The sequence below is a fragment of the Semicossyphus pulcher genome, unplaced genomic scaffold (assembly GCF_022749685.1).
Source record: "Semicossyphus pulcher isolate SPU_LCO1_2020_fin unplaced genomic scaffold, fSemPul1.0.p SCAF_19, whole genome shotgun sequence".
NCBI lineage: Eukaryota > Metazoa > Chordata > Actinopteri > Labriformes > Labridae > Semicossyphus > Semicossyphus pulcher.
The window spans coordinates 8,883,861-8,899,515 of NW_027211692.1; the positions used below are offsets into that span (position 1 = coordinate 8,883,861).

The following is a 15,655-nucleotide window of genomic DNA, read 5'->3' on the forward strand; positions in this document are numbered from 1 at the left end:
GTAACATCTTCACTGTTTACTAACCCTGTCTCCGGCGGGTTTGTGACATCAGACGGTGACGCAGCAGAAAAGAGACCAGAAGGAGTATACTCCACTGGTAACTCAGCCGAGGGGATAGCAAAAAGAATAACCAGGTTCTATCCACAACGTTTGCCAATGTAAAACTAAACACATAGTTTCAAGCGAGTGTAGTAGAGTAGAGTAAAGCTGTATCACGCACAGGATATTGTTGTAAATTGTCTCACCAGCAGGAACCTTTTCTGAGCTTTCAATACTCAAGTGTTTGAGTTGCAAAGCTTTCACCTGACAACGATTACATGTCGGGGTTACATTAAAAATAAATCTGGAATGTTTTCTGTGAAATGTGAGCCATGACATGGAAAGTGAGATGCTCGATGAATAAATGATGAGCACTGGAGAGAGAGGGGGATAGGGAGCACTGAATGGGACCTAACCTGATTACTATAGAAACTAGGTTGAGTTCCTCAAATAAATAACAAAGGCTGCACCTCGGGGTTATTTCATTATTGATTAATCTGCCAAATTTTCTTTTCACAGTTTTTGATTCGTTGTTTGATCTAAAAATCATCAAAATATTTTTCAAACTATCATTTCCCAGAGCCGAAGGTGACGCAACCAAACTGCTTATTTGTTTACGAGACGGTCCAATACCCAAAGATAATTAGTTTACTACATTGTGAGACTGAAAAAATGAGTCATCTTCAAGAGAAGCTAGAACCATCAAATGTTTCTCATTTTCCCTTAAAGGTATAATCTCGAAGATTTTCATGTAAATAAATGTCTGTTAAGTCACGATCTATTCCCGCATGAGGTAACACAATGGTGATGAAAGCCTTTGCATTTGCAGCATATAGTATTATTACAGACTGGGTGTCTGTGGCGACATTCGCAGAAAAAAATCACAAGTGGCGCCCAGTTAGTGACACGTTTTCCATCACCCAGCAGGTTGATGCCAGAGAGGGTAGGCGGAGCTAAGCGGCTGATTTTCCGGTCTCTGCAAGTGTTTCGAGTAAACAGTAATCTACTATGGCTGAACAAACAAAGAAAAGATCGATGACTACAGATACAACTTCAAAAATAAGTGAAAATCCAAAGTTACAAACGGAGCCAACCGTGGACTTCTGGTTATCTGGGACGTCTGCGCCTGCAATTGCCTTTAATCTCCACTAGGTGCCGCCAAATAGAGCAAAACTGAGAACTTCGAGATTATATCTTTAATTAAAATGGTAGTTGCTGATAATGTTACTGAAATTTTACTGGTCATTTATACTACTTCTATCTAAAAATGACACAACAACTAAAAAAAGTTGTCAGTGAACATTAAGGAAGTGAGGTAGGGGAGGCAAAGCTGCACGCTTTTATAGAAAAGTCTCATAATTAGACGCCTTTTCACTGAAACAATACTGCATGGCGAGTCTGAGATACTGCAGGTTAATACACACACATCACATTCAAACGTTCTGGCCTGAAGATGCGTCCAGCTCCGATGTGCCAAACATCTCAACTGCTTCTGTGACGTTATATTAAAATAGCTTGTTCGCTGCTGTGCATGCAAAATGTCCCTAATGTGGTTAATTTATACTTTATATTATCAGGTAAGAAAGAAAAGTCTACTGTTAAAAAGGTGAATGACGGCCTACAGATTGTGCCTTCACTGTCGCCTATTGTGCAAAACCTGTGATTAGAATAAACAAGAGGACCATAACTGTCTCCTGTACTCGTCTGTATTCAGTTCACGTCAACAACATGCACACACGCACACACACGCACACTCACAGAGCTCGGCCTGTGGAGACAAAAGCTACACTGAAGGGAGGCGTGATGTCTGCCGCTGCTGCATGGACCCAGCAAACAGGGAGATTATCCGAGTCACACAGACAGCAGCCGGGGGGGCCTCGTCTATGAACCATGACTGCCGACACATCACAACCAGACATCCATCATCATTTGTTACTAAATAGAGATAAGGGCCAGACCTTTCTGTTATTACAGTAATAATATATGAAGAAAGGGAGGAGGAGGAATATGGACACAAAGAAGAGGGGATGAAGGAACCAAGGATTTAAATAAATACATAAATAAATATATAAATAAATAAGATGATATTAATGATGAAATGTAGAATGAAAGATGTGATGTGTCTAATCTGATATGTTATTCATATAGTGTTATGTCTGTGTTTGAGTATAATGAAATCAATTAGGACCTTGCCCTATGACCCCTTGTTTGGTGGTCATCATCGGGCACTGAGCACGAGAGGCCACTGCTGGCCTCAGAATTAATACTGTGTGTGACTGGACGAGGATGGGGGGGCCTCACCAGAGCAATCTCACTAGTTCCTCACCTGTAGCGGGGGGCTGGTGGGCCGAGAGACCCGGCAAATCCAGAGAGCTGTCCGACATCACGTGCTTCAGGTCTCCGCCCATGTCCGACAGCTTCATGTCCAGCTGCACCGAGAGCGCGTCCTCCGAGTCGTCCTTTCCTACACTGCTCCCCCCGATGGACGGGAGGTCCAGGGACTTGACGGAGGCCGAGTCCTCTTTGCCCTGTTTGAAAGCGGCCACTTTGTCCACCAGAGTCTTTTCCGAAGCCCCGAGCGCCGTGCAGAACTTTGAGGACTGAAAGTCGGCAAAGTCATCTGTGTCGCTCTTGAGAGAAGAGAAGGATCCGCCACCGCTCTCTTTAGTATCGTCGTAGGCCAGGCCTCCCTCCAGAGACAGCTGTTTGAATACGTCATACTTGTCTGAGCTCTGCTGAGGCCGCTGCTGAGCTGAGGTCTCCCCTTGGACCCCCGCGCTGCTCTCGCCTTTAGGCTCCCCGCCTTGGCTGCCGAACGCCATGAAGTCTGCAAAGTCGTCCTGAGGGGCGGCCACAGCTCCTCCTGCTGCTGGAGCCTGAGCAGCATCAGAAGAGGTGCCAAAGAGGGCAAAGTCACCAAAATCATCTGCACCTCCCCCGGGAGGTTTGGCTCCACCTGGTAGGAGCACCAGAGAGGGGGGCACGGACACTGAGGGGAATGTGGTGGGTTTTGTCTCAGAGGGGGCGGGGACAGAGGGAGCTATAGAAGAGAAAAGGTCCAGGTCGGCCATGTTGAGAGGATTTTTGGGCTGAGAAAGAGACACTGCTGGCTGCTGCTGCTGTGGTAGCTGTTGTAGAGACTGAGAGGTTGGAAAAGCAGAGGGAAAGGCAGGTTGAAAGATCTTGGCCTGTTCTGAAGGATCTAGTGGAGAGACGCTGTCGGCGGTTTTAAAGTCTGTGAAGCCATCATCAGCGCTGACAGACTTGAAATCTGCAAATCCTTCCCCTGCGAACCAAAGAGAACAATTTGATATCATTAGAAAGTTTTTAAACATGGCAGAGGCATGATGGGAACTGAAAAGAGACACTAAAGCCTCATCTGCAGCTGCCATGATGCAAGGAAGGAAGCTGGTGGATTAGTTAGAGCTCCTTCCTGTCTTCTAATGAACTTTGAGCCACAGAGTTTTCAAAGAACAACACGCATCACTGCACAAAAAAACAATCACCTAAAGACAACATAACATGCAATCACCTGTTCAACTGGAACAGAATATGATAAGCAACCTTGCAAAAAAATGTCCATCTTTAGAAGGTATTTTCTCTCCTTATCTCTGAAAACATTCGTTCCAATGTTTTGTCAGGTACATTTTTAGAAACAAGTGTGAAGTATATTTTCTTATTAAGCTGAATCAGGTCGTATGAAGAAGATTTATGGTCTTTTTGTTGACACACGCTCACTAGTTAAGATGGCTATTCTTTGCAATCACTAACAGCAGCAGAAACATTTTCAGAACAGAATCTTTTTGTTTCAAATCTTTTTGAAACACGTCGCTTGTAAAAAAAAAAAACCCACACAGAAAGAAAAGTAAGAAAGTATTCTTAAGTCGGAGCAGGTTGTTAATCCACTGTGGTATGATATAATATATGCATGGACTGAAACAGAGAATCTGTTCACACTGGCGGAGCACGGTGGAGAAGAGAAAACTAATGGGCTCATTAAGGAGATGGAGCCTGACAATGCCAGGGAAAGGTCACCGCAAAGCACGACTTACTGGAGTTGTAAGAGCGGTCCCCATCGGAAACTGTTCTAATGAAACAGGGACGGGAAACACACGGGTATCAACACTGCAGGCTCGCCAAACAAGATGCAAACGTGTAACAATAGTTATAAGGCATTGTAGTGACCTGACGGCCTTAGGTATAGTACAATGTTTAATAAGAGGGAATCAAAAACACCTTCTTCCCTATAAAAGTTCTAATAAACAACGTCATATTGTTCTTGAAGGTCCTTTTGTCATTTGCTTGCGGGGACCATCTGAGATCCTAATGTGTCATCTTTGTGGTTTTACACAGAGGACAGAGGATTAGGAATAAAAACAACAGATTTGCTGCGAGTGTGTATTTTGGGGACAAGGAAAGACTTAAATGTGCTGAAAGTTTCTTACCGACTGGTTTCTTGTCAGCAGGTTGCTCAAGCTGTCTGAACACACTGTATTTGTCTCCAGTATCTGGATGAGGAAAAGAAGACTGGCTTTAGTAAGAGTAAGTATAGAACATCCTACAGGCAGGCTTGTGTTGTTTTAATGCAGTTTAGTGTGATACATGTACGGCTTTGTTCAGACTGCAGGCAAATCAGATTGGCTTCTCAAATCGGATCTTAAAGACAGACTGTCGGCATCCATTCTTATTTGCAGGTGATCTAATTGGATTCGTGTCTCCAGACTTCACCAACTTATCTGCATAGGTTGCTGTGGTAAGACGAAAGGCGTCAGTGACTGTGTACACTGTCGAGGCAGATCTCATCCTCCTAACAATTGTGCTTTTAAGACTTGGTTCAGAACTCCTCTGTGGCAGCGGACAAACTCAGCAAAGAGGGAGGCTGGTAAACATCGACGCATGAGGAGAACTAGTATTGTAGGGCCGTACCCGAATCAGGATTCTTTGAGTCGAATCAAATCTTACCGTTCAATATTAAGATTCAACTTTTCGTAGATTTTTTGTCTGATGAAATATATTAGAGCCTATATTAAAGCCTTGGCCCTGTGAATATACAAGAAGCCTCATTCACCTTCATTAAACCTGAAAAAACATCATATAATACAAACTGTGGTGCCGACTCGCATTTTCAAACCACCTTTAACTGTGACCTGATTTGCAAAAATCCTTTCCTTCCCATCCAAACCGTCTTTAATCAATCTCTGGATATAATCTAGATATGCCAAAAAATAAATCTGAGCTAGCTGTATGAACAAGGCCTTTGTTTGGTCCGAGAACAAAATATAAGAAGTTAAAAGTTAAAAGATTTTCATGAATCTGAAGATGCCCTCATTGAAGCTGCTTTGTAAATAATTCCTCTTGCATTACAATCAAAGTAGACTTAAAGTTGCACAAGGTAACCTTTAGGGATCAATGTATGATTCAAAAGTAATTAAAATGCTGCATTAGGTTGATAGAAAGGGATTATACTTGGTTGCACACTTCCTCGTGTGTCATGTGTGATGACAGAAACATGATGCGTGTAGATCAGATTTTTGCCTTCCTAACCTACTTTTATTTTTCTTCTCCGGGTTTTCCCTGTCTGGAGCTTTTCATGGAGAGCAGATAATGTTCCTAACATGTTGTGCACACTGTGTGAAGTGTAGAAGGCACCTGAGGCTGGGGGTGTGGGCTCTGCAGGCTGATCCACAGACAGCTGCTTGAAGACGGCGTACTTATCAGATGACGAGACGGAGGCGGATGAGGAACCGGACACTGGAGTCAACATGGCAGGAGCGCTGCGGGGACACAAGAGAGCAGACTTCAGGAAGAGCGAGGTTTAACAGTGGAGCTGAGTCAGTATTTTTTAGGAATTAGTAAAACAAGATATGTTGTTGTTTCTTTGTAAGCCGTCTCAGGATGCTGTTAGGCAGATGGACATAGCCAGGTAAGCTGTGTCCCTCTGTTTGCAGTGTTTGTGCTAGGCTAAGCTAACTAGATGTGGGTAGAAGCTTAATGTAGCAGTAGCTTGTAGCAGCAGCTCATTCAAACTTTCATTCAGTACATTCAAATCATTATGCTGACTTTCCAGAGAATATTAGTTTCCTCAAGTTATGCCTGTCAGTTTATGTTGGCAACCCAACATGAGCTTTTCAGCCCTTCTTTTAATTAGACAGCGATCTCAGGCTGTGGGGAGTCTCTGCTACATCGCTGAAACAGTCGGCAGTGGATGTTTGCAGCGTTGGAATAGGAGGGGATATAAAAGGCCTTTGCCACTTAGATGTGAGATGCTTCAGTTTGGTTTTCTTTGTCTTTTAACTGGATAATTGCCTTTCAGCTTCCTCTCCGTGAAAGGACGTTCTCTCTGTATGGGATTGGAAAGTAATATAAAGAAATGAGCTTATCTACTGTCCACTGAAAGGAATTCATTAAGAAATGACCCACACTCATTGATATTCTGCAGAGGTTATTAAGAGATATTAAGACAGTGTGTCCGACTCTGTGGTTTCCAAGACGGACAACGAGAGACACAAATACGATGCAGAATAACTCGGCTATAAATAACCAGCCAGGGCTGAACGTTAGACCCTCATCACTGCAAACACTGCTTCAGAAAAGTGGAAGTAGTTTGAGAGCAAAATGGGACAGAAATAATGAGGAGCGGTGAAAAACACCAAGTATAACTTCCAGCTTTTCAAGACTACAGTAATTATCCAAGCTTGAGTTTAACTTAAATTCTCTTGAAATACAATCTCGGATCCCATCGGCTATACTTTGACGACGATATAGCCTCTGGTGACAACGGTGATCATCGTGTAGGTCTACTGTACCTGTTTTGTTGCTGAGGTGCGATGGTGTTGGGGAAATTTCCACTTGAATCCCCCTTAAACTCAGCGAAGGCCGGGTCTCCTGCTCCTGCCTTTGGAGCCTCCTGAAAGTCCTGGAAGTCGTCGTCATCCGTTTTGTTGACCTAAGCCGACAATATGTTACTGAGTGAGATCATGATCAAAAAGAGGAAGACACATGACTAGAGGATGGGCTCGTTACCTGTGCTGGGGGGAAAGAGGCGATGAAGTTAGTGTTTGTGGGTGCTTGAGCCGGTGCTGCGGGTGTCATGGCCATGACAGGCGGTGGGGGTGCTGGTGTGGGCATCGCTATGGAGACCGGAGGCTGCGTCATCATGGGCTGCTGGTGCTGGGGCATGACGGGGGCCATGGCCATAGCCAGGGCCGGCAGGTTGGGCACGGGTGGAGAGGGGAACTGATTGAGGATTTCCACATTCATTGCTGGGAGGCCGCTCTGAAACAAAGGAAACAGGTTTAGAGGATTTGACTTGATCTTTTGTATTTTCTTGTTCTGAGTAAATCCAATCAAAAGAATTTGAATTGTTCTTGTCTTTTGCTTTTATTCGATAGGACCGCTGAAGGGAGACAGGAAATGTGGGGAGGAGAGAGTGGGAAATGATACGCAGCAAATGATCACAGACCGGGAGTCGAGCCTGCAATCAGTGCATCGAGGACTGTAGCCTCTGTACATTGTCTGCTCTACCAACTGAGCTAAACCAGCACCCCATACTAACAAGTATTCTGTATCCAAAACTTAATATACTGCAGCTTTGATCTCTGTGCTATAGAGCTGTCAGTCAAAGCTGGTGTTCACTGTAATTGATAGAAGTAATAATATTTGAAATTGCCGCCATAGCTGTGGAGAAAGTTGCAGCTTTTACAGCTACAGCTTTTTACAGTTACAGCTTGTGGTTTCGCCCATTCTACATTCCTACAACACCCAGCATGCATTGCGCCCCTCCCTCTGAAAGGAATGGCACAGCGAGAGTGAAATACTACCATTTTCAAAGCAAGGACATTGATCACTGCAGGCAATGGCTCAGAGTGGTACAGATCTGAAATAGGACGAGAATATACCAGTGGATCGTCTTAAAAAATCTTCAGGTCTGCAGTCTACATTTCAAACCTGACGATTTTGAACGAGACATGACATCAGAGGCGGGCGTCCTAGATTTAGGAAGTGTAGTTTAGCAAGCTCCCTGGCCTCTGCCAGATGACGCATTTTACGTCGTCTGGCGGAGGTTTTCCAGGGCCCATTGGAGAAGCAGATAGCGTCCTCCAAAGGCACAGAGAAGGAACTGCATTTTATTCTACCATAATGGCATTAGCTCCCCATAATAGCATGATAGGACTGAGGCTAAAGAAATCGACAAACTGGCCCTTTAAGTGCATCTAAAAGCAACAGCGGGGTGAGGAAGGGAGCAGGTATTGAAAGAGAAACAAACACATTGTTAGTCTCAGTCAGTCTGGGTTTGTTGACAATGACAATAAAAACAACAACAAAAGTTTTGGTCTTAGAAGTTAGAGGTGTCGGGGCCTAATGGCTACTCTGAACCTTTTTCATTTGATGCCATCGTGTATTCACTGAACCAACAAAAAAAAAAAAGACTGTTGTTTGCATATAAATTATTCAACAGAGTCAAGTTCCTTTTGAATCTGTCACAGGCAGACTCAAACCTCTTCCCCCTGACATGAGAATGCACCTTGTTGTGCTTGTGTTTTAAGTCCCTTGAAGATTTACATCACCAAAGGTATCTTATTATTCTTTGCAGGGAAGCAGTGGCACGTTGTGTTTCGTGAGCTGCCTGCAGATTTGCATCCTCCCAGGGGTGGCGGTGACAGGCCCGGGCTAAGGATGATAAGAAGCCTCCTGCCAAACTCATCTGACGGGGACTCAGACATATATGCGGCTTACAATGCCTCACAAGCCCCGGGCTGATTCACAGCGCTGCCTCTTTCTCTCTATCTCTAGCTGAGCCGCTCTGATTTCAGTGTGGAGTTTATGGCGAGGCTCTGCAGCAGCCAGGAGGATGATCAGTGAAGTCGCTCTAAGTGGATAATTTGTCTTGACTCCAGTGTTTACCTGCGCCACACCAATTAGTGCGAGTACAGTGTAGAGCTCCTCCTTGGTCAGCATGCCAGGTGTTGTGCGGTTGGCTGATGCCCAGATTTGTCCCAGAGCTTCCCTAGGAAGACCTGATGACATCAGAATCGGGTAGAGCTTGGCTGTGTCGATCCCTGCCGGCGTCATGGTGAACTCAAGAACTTTCTTGAACATTTCTGAGCGGGAAAAAAATGATAAATATTAATTTATTCTTACAATGATGATGATGTGAACAACACAGTGTCAATTAATCAGAACATTTTTAAAGTGTAATTCCATTCCAATTATTAAAAACTAATTTAAAGGAGACATATTTTAGCTATGCAATCAATTTTCTATTATTCTAATGTGTTTTTGAATCACGTTGGTGAAGTTTGCTCCGTTTTAAAAATTGTATAGATATTTTAATTTATGTATTTACATAACCCTTCCTTCCTCCTGAAACCAACAAACCGTTTTGCCATTCAAAGGTTAGAGCTTAGCCACGATTGGCTGACAGTATTTGGAGTGACTGCGTAGCCCTTTCCCCACGTGAGGGAGCACTGTCACTCCAAAGTTGTAGAAAACATGGCTGCTCTAGGATCGGTTATTCTGCCTTATATGTACGAGCCAGAATCAACAGGAGGTATCTGAATGGTAAATTGAAATCTTGGTGAATGACGGTGATGATTTCAGTGAAAGCAAGGTTCTACATAAAAACCTGCAGCTGTTCTGAACGGCCCATTTCAGAGGCGACCTTGTTAAAATGTAACTCTGGAAAAACATGAAATTATGCAGTTTTCACTGTGAACAATAAACACCCAAAAATGCGAACCCATGCAGAATATGAGAATATCCATTCAAAAGATACGGCCCCTTTAATTGTCGAATAGGAATACCTCAAACATGATGCTGGATGTATCTGTGTATAAATGTTTACCTGGAACAAGGCTGTCGTTGTAAACCCAGGCGGGCAGCATGGGCTGGATGTGTTCTTGTTGTGGGTACACGCCAACACCTGCTGCCACAAGCAGACAAACACACACACACACAAACACAGAGTTGGTGGTAATAGGAAAAGCCTTTTCCAGGCATACGATTTGCCAGTCCTCTTGGCAGCTGAGCCCTGCTTGTATCCAACCCAACAGAAGTCATACACCTGATGTCTGGAAGGCTCGCTGAAGATGTAACGCTCCCCTGCACTGAATCACAAGCGTGCTGCCACGTCAGACGTCTATAAATCAGTCTGTGAGCCATTTCCAGCTCAGAGCGGAGAGGAGACTGCCTTGTAAGAAAAAAAACTGAAAACCTTATTTCACTGCTGACACTGACCTACATCAACATATTTTTTTCTGCAAATAGACTAACAAACATTTAAAATAAAAAAGCTATGGCTCATTTTGAGTCACTATCACTCTGTGAGGCATCTGTTTACTCAAGCAGCCACTTGGCAGCTAATACTCCCTCCTACCCGTTTGGGCAGTTCAATCTTTCCTCAGTCTCCATGATGAGCATCTATATTTCCCTCGATGACACAGAGGACACGGACACGGACACAGACAAACAAATAACAGCACAAAGAAGAAGCCCGGTGGCATGCACAATCAGCCTTGGATTATATTCAGGCCCAGGACGCACCTGCCAATAAATGCACATCCCTGTTAAACCAAAGCATGCGCCGGAGCTCGTTCTGAGAGGATGTTACACAGCGAGGGAGCAGACAGTAGCTTATTGAGTCAGCAGGTATCACCCCTCGACAGACACAGTCCATTTCCACCATGTGTGCAGAGATCGCCGACATGAGAAGGCCCCTCTGATGAGATTTGGCCAGAAGTGACAAAAGATTTGAAGCAGGCAGAAATAAGAGCAGAGACTTGGCTTAGGAAAGGAGGTAAAGACACCAGGGAGGGAACCTCGAAGACAAGAACACTGCTATAATCTCTGAGGTGAAGAAAATGACAGCAGGATTTCATAAAACAGCACAAGGGCTAAAGATAGAAGGATGCCCGGTCCAGAATCAGGTATAAACCAAGTATGACCCAAAGAAAGAGATGGAGATTAAGCTGCTGCAAAAGTGACTCATTATTTTGTCAGGGTTAGAAAGAGTGATTCCCCAGGACAGACAGAAGACTACAATCTTGATTTTGTGTTGCAAAGCAAGGCAGAGAAGAAAAAGCTAAAAAAAGTCCAACAAACTTTCACTTCTCTCACCGCTGTCACCACCGCTCTGAGGAGACGATTCAGCAGCTGATGGGGGGGCGCTGGGTGCCGACACCGGGGCCGCCTCAGGTAGCTTTTGTGAGACGAAGACCGAGCTCAAGTCCTGGGGGGCCGCAGCCCAGTTCCTGGCTTTAGTGCTGGACTGAAACTGGGTTGACACTTTAGCTCTGGGACCCATTTTAGCCAAACTCTGCTTGGACTTAAAGCTAACCTGGGCCATCTTATCAGCTGTAAGATCGCATGAGGAGAAAAGCTTCTCTTCCAGGGACGGGCCTAGAGGGGTGAATGAGGAACAGGTTTCTTCATGACACACTTGCTATAAACAGCTGTTCAAGTTTCTTATTATTTTTAAGCTGAATTTAAACATTACAGTGTTTCCATATTTAGGAGGAGATTAACAAAGCATTCACAGTCAAATTTGGTTTGTCCTTCTTTACGAAGGATAAACAGGAGAAAATCCCAACCAATGAAAGTTTTGTGTTTTATCTAAAACAATATTTATAAAAGATGTTCCTGTTCGGGGGGAAACAATAACTATAATCTACGAAATGCAGGAGTAAAATATGCAGAGAGATATCCCAGTGCGACATGTTTAAATTAGCAAATTACACCTATAAAGTATAAAGTTGGCTCTTTCTTCTGTAAGTTATAAGAAAGTTACAGGAATTTAAAACGTTTTACCAAAATGTTCCCCACTTATTTGTTTGTAACACATTCAGTCACTGACCTCTGTTAAATTCAGGTGCTACCTTTTAGAGCCCCACATGGCGGAGCTGAACGATATATCATGAACCTTCTCTAGCCCCCCCGTACGACTCAAGCTCTTGTGTTTCTAACTGTGCCTCTGACATGTTTATGAATAGTCTTCAGATAAGCCTCAGGTCATTGATTCTGTTGACTCTTTAAAAAGCATCTAAAAGGAGGCATGTGCTTTTTTATATTTTAACTTGTGTCCTATATCCCCCATGTTCCCCGTGTATGTTTTATCTGGTGTTTAATTATTTATATATATTTTCTTTATTTTATGAATTTGAAGCACTTAAAGTTATAATCTCAGTTTTGGTCTCTTTGGCGGCACCTTTGGCGATAAATGGCAATTGCCGGAGCACACTTCCCAGATATCCAGACAGTGTCGCATGTGTGACGTCCAGGGTTGGCTCCGGTTGTAACTCTTGATTTTACTCACTGACGGTCGCTTTCCTTGTTAGACTGTTTTCCTTCATCTGAGCGTCGAGTTTGTTTCTTTTTCTTTGGATTTTCACTTATTTTTGAAGTTGTATCTGTAGTCATCCATCTTTTCTTTGTTTGTTCAGCCATAGTAGATTACTGTTTACTCGCAACACTTGCAGAGACAGGAAAAGCAGCCGCTTAGCTCCGCCTACCCTCTCTGGCAGACCAACCACTGCTGGCTGATGGAAAACGCGTCACTAACTGGGCGCCACAAATACAGCAGCTTTCATCAGTGGGCCATAGGCTCAATCACCATTGCGTTACCTCATTTGGTGATAGATAGTGACTTAATAGACATTTATTTACATGAAAATCTTCGAGATTACATCTTTAATGACTGAACACAGCCTTCATCCTGCAGTATGAACACGTCCTGTCTTGTACACGAGGCAGCAATTGAAAGGCCATCTAATCTGCTTATTCCAGATGCCTAACAACTAGGTCATAAACGTCTCAGAGGATTGGGGGGATGACACTGGATGGAGGGTTAGCTGTTGCGTTTCTCTGGACAGAAGGTGATCACTCTCTGCGCCGCCATTCATAGACCAGAGAGCTGTCACAGAGCAGCTGCTCATCCCACAGATTAGACGCCAGATGACACACGAGAGTGACAGTCTTCGATCACTGCACAAACCATAAACTGATTGTGTATGAATGGTTGATTCAGCTGCTGTATGGTTTAAACATACAGAGAAATAGTCCCTTATTCATGCTGCATCCTTGTTTGCCTTGTTTGTAATGTGTTGTAGCTTTAAAGGTTTTAGGTCATGAGGCCAGGCCATCTGCTGTGCTGGCTGCATGCTCTCACACTGCGACGCAGGCCAAAACCAGCCCATAGAAACATACCAGTCCAAATACTCAGCATCAGCAAATAAAAGCAGCACTACAATAAATAAAACCTCCAGATTAATTCAAGTGTAAGTGGTTGAGTATCAATTATGAGGACGGGAGGGGAGGTGTGAACAAAGCAAAAGAAGAGTTACCTTGAAATGTAGATTGGGAGCTGGTGTTGACAGCAGAGTGTTGGGTGACAGAGGGAATGGACACAGAGGCAGGGAGGGACTGAGGAAGGGAGGAGGAGGAAGAGGAGGAGGACACATCCGCCCTCAGGGAAGGGGACGAAGGTTGGGCCTGAGATGAGATGTGGAAGTTGGAGGAAGGGGGAGCATTTAAGGGACCCTGAACAAAGTCGCTAAAATCATCATCATCCTCAGAGAAACCTGTCTTGGGGGCAGAGGACGAAGGCTGGGCCTGAGAGGAGAGGCCGAAGGTGGAGGAAGTGGAGGAGGAGGGTGGAGGGAAGGAGGCGGGGGCGTCTACAGGCCCCTGAAAGTCACTAAACTCGTCATTGTCCTCGGACAAAGCTGGGGGGAGGGAGTGAGTGGAGACAGACGGGTGTGATGGCGATGAGTCTGCAAAAATGAAGAAATAATGATGATGGCACAAAACATGACTCACACACACTACAATGGAGAATGAACTAAAAGGCTGCACATCGAAAGAGTGAGATAAAAACTATTTAGTGCAAAACCAGAAACTGTAGATCTGTAAATTCACCAAAAGTCTCCTGACATAAAAGATTTATTAATATTTAGATTCAATAAATGCTTTTAAACTCACCTACTATGTCTCTATGAACCTTTCACGCTCACATTCACACCTACGGGCAATTTAGAGTCACCAATGAACCTAACGAGCATGTCTTTGGACTGTGGGAGGAAGCCGGAGTACCCGAAGGGAACCCACGCATGCATGGGGACAACATGCAAACTCCACACAGAAAGGCCCACTATGTCCGATCCGGGATTCGAACCAGGAACATTCTAGCTGTGAGGTGACAGCACTGACCACTGCATCACCGTGCAGCCCCCTTTTAGGGTAATGGAAACATAACAATTCTTATTTTAAGATGATTATACATTAATGAAAACTCATTCTGATGATATATGCCAATGACTGTATATAAAGATGGACGACGCGTCTCCATCTGCTCTCATTGTACGAAATTCAAGCCAATAGCCCCTGTGAGGTGCTAATCCGGAACAGATCGACTGCAGGAGCCGTATTTGTCAACAGAGCTGTCAATCATCCTTTTTGCAGCATCAAATAACTGATTAAAAATAAAGTTGTCAGAAAAATGAACACTCAGCATGATAAGAACTAACTAAAATGACAGAAAACATGTCTGAGAAACATTTATTTGCTGTTTATTTAGATTTTTTAGTTTGACTCATGTCCCATCTGTTAACATGGAGGAGGCGGGCTTTATGACCTATACTGCAGCCAGTCAGCAGGGGGCGATAGAGATGTTCTGGCTTCACTTTCAGGGAGCTGTCATGTCGTCCATCTTTTTATACAGTCTATGATATATGCCCCCTAAACCTTACACACTGGTCCTATTTACACTCTGAAAGGTTAATTTGGTATGACACTTGTGAAGAGGAGCAGTAAGCAGACACTGAATCAGGTGAGATTTGTTAAATGCATGACTACAGTTTTTGGAAATGCACAGGAATAAGTAAAGTCAGTGAAAACAAAAGACCTAAGTCACCTTAAAAAGACCCAAACGTGAACATTGAGGTGTAAAAAGAGATGCTGCCTTTAACAGAAATATAGAAATAAGACACTACATAAAAGCGCTAATGAGTAATAATACTGGCAGGTGTAAAGATGAAGTGAGAAAGGGGAAACATAATGTGATAAAAGTACTGTGAAAAAGGATCTGTGTTACATAATTAATACTCAGACAGAAAATCCGTATCCTGGCTGCTCTGGCTGCCAGCTGGGCGTTCATCACGCTGACCTGCCTCTAATCCAGCTATTATTGTCCGACGGAGGCTTTTCATCAGAGCTACAGAGAGCAGATCAGCTGATGGAGAGGCACAACAGGGATTTCATAGAAAAGCTCTGAGGTGGAGGTACCTGGCTTCTTGGTCTGCGATGATGGAGTTGGGTGCATCTTCGCGTCTCTGCTGAAGCCGTCCAGGTTGCCTTTGATTGCCTCCAAGGCGTCATCGCGGCTCTTTTCTCCTGTCTGTGCACAGAACAATAGAGGATCAAGAGCCCAGGGGGTTACAGAGATGAGCGGTAGACAGTGCAGAACAACGGTGAAAAAATAATCAGGTTGTGGAGAGAGACTCACCTTGGGTTTGACACTGCTGAGCAGCCTCAGCTTCTGTTTCTGCTCCTCAAATTGTCTTCTTTTCCTGTCCTCCTCCAGCATCTTCTGCTGATGCTCCAGGCGTTTTCTGAAGGGCAAGAA

General features: G+C 44.2%; 1 protein-coding gene across 4 annotated transcripts in view; it reads right to left on the bottom strand.

Annotated features, from left to right (window-relative positions):
- Positions 1-15,655, bottom strand: part of synrg (synergin, gamma) — a 44,826-nt gene that overhangs the window by 19,235 nt on the left and 9,936 nt on the right. For 2 of the 4 annotated variants that reach the window (XM_069668086.1, XM_069668084.1), the window contains exons 5-15: positions 15,536-15,641; positions 15,316-15,427; positions 13,377-13,805; positions 11,155-11,436; positions 9,884-9,964; positions 8,944-9,140; positions 7,063-7,314; positions 6,846-6,985; positions 5,689-5,813; positions 4,485-4,547; positions 2,366-3,325 (exon numbers count right to left, since the gene is read on the bottom strand). In XM_069668086.1, coding sequence (XP_069524187.1) covers positions 2,366-3,325; positions 4,485-4,547; positions 5,689-5,813; positions 6,846-6,985; positions 7,063-7,314; positions 8,944-9,140; positions 9,884-9,964; positions 11,155-11,436; positions 13,377-13,805; positions 15,316-15,427; positions 15,536-15,641 — 2,747 coding nt within the window. The remainder of the gene's footprint in view (positions 1-2,365; positions 3,326-4,484; positions 4,548-5,688; positions 5,814-6,845; positions 6,986-7,062; positions 7,315-8,943; positions 9,141-9,883; positions 9,965-11,154; positions 11,437-13,376; positions 13,806-15,315; positions 15,428-15,535; positions 15,642-15,655) is intronic. The other 2 variants (XM_069668085.1, XM_069668087.1) reach the window with 2 other exon arrangements.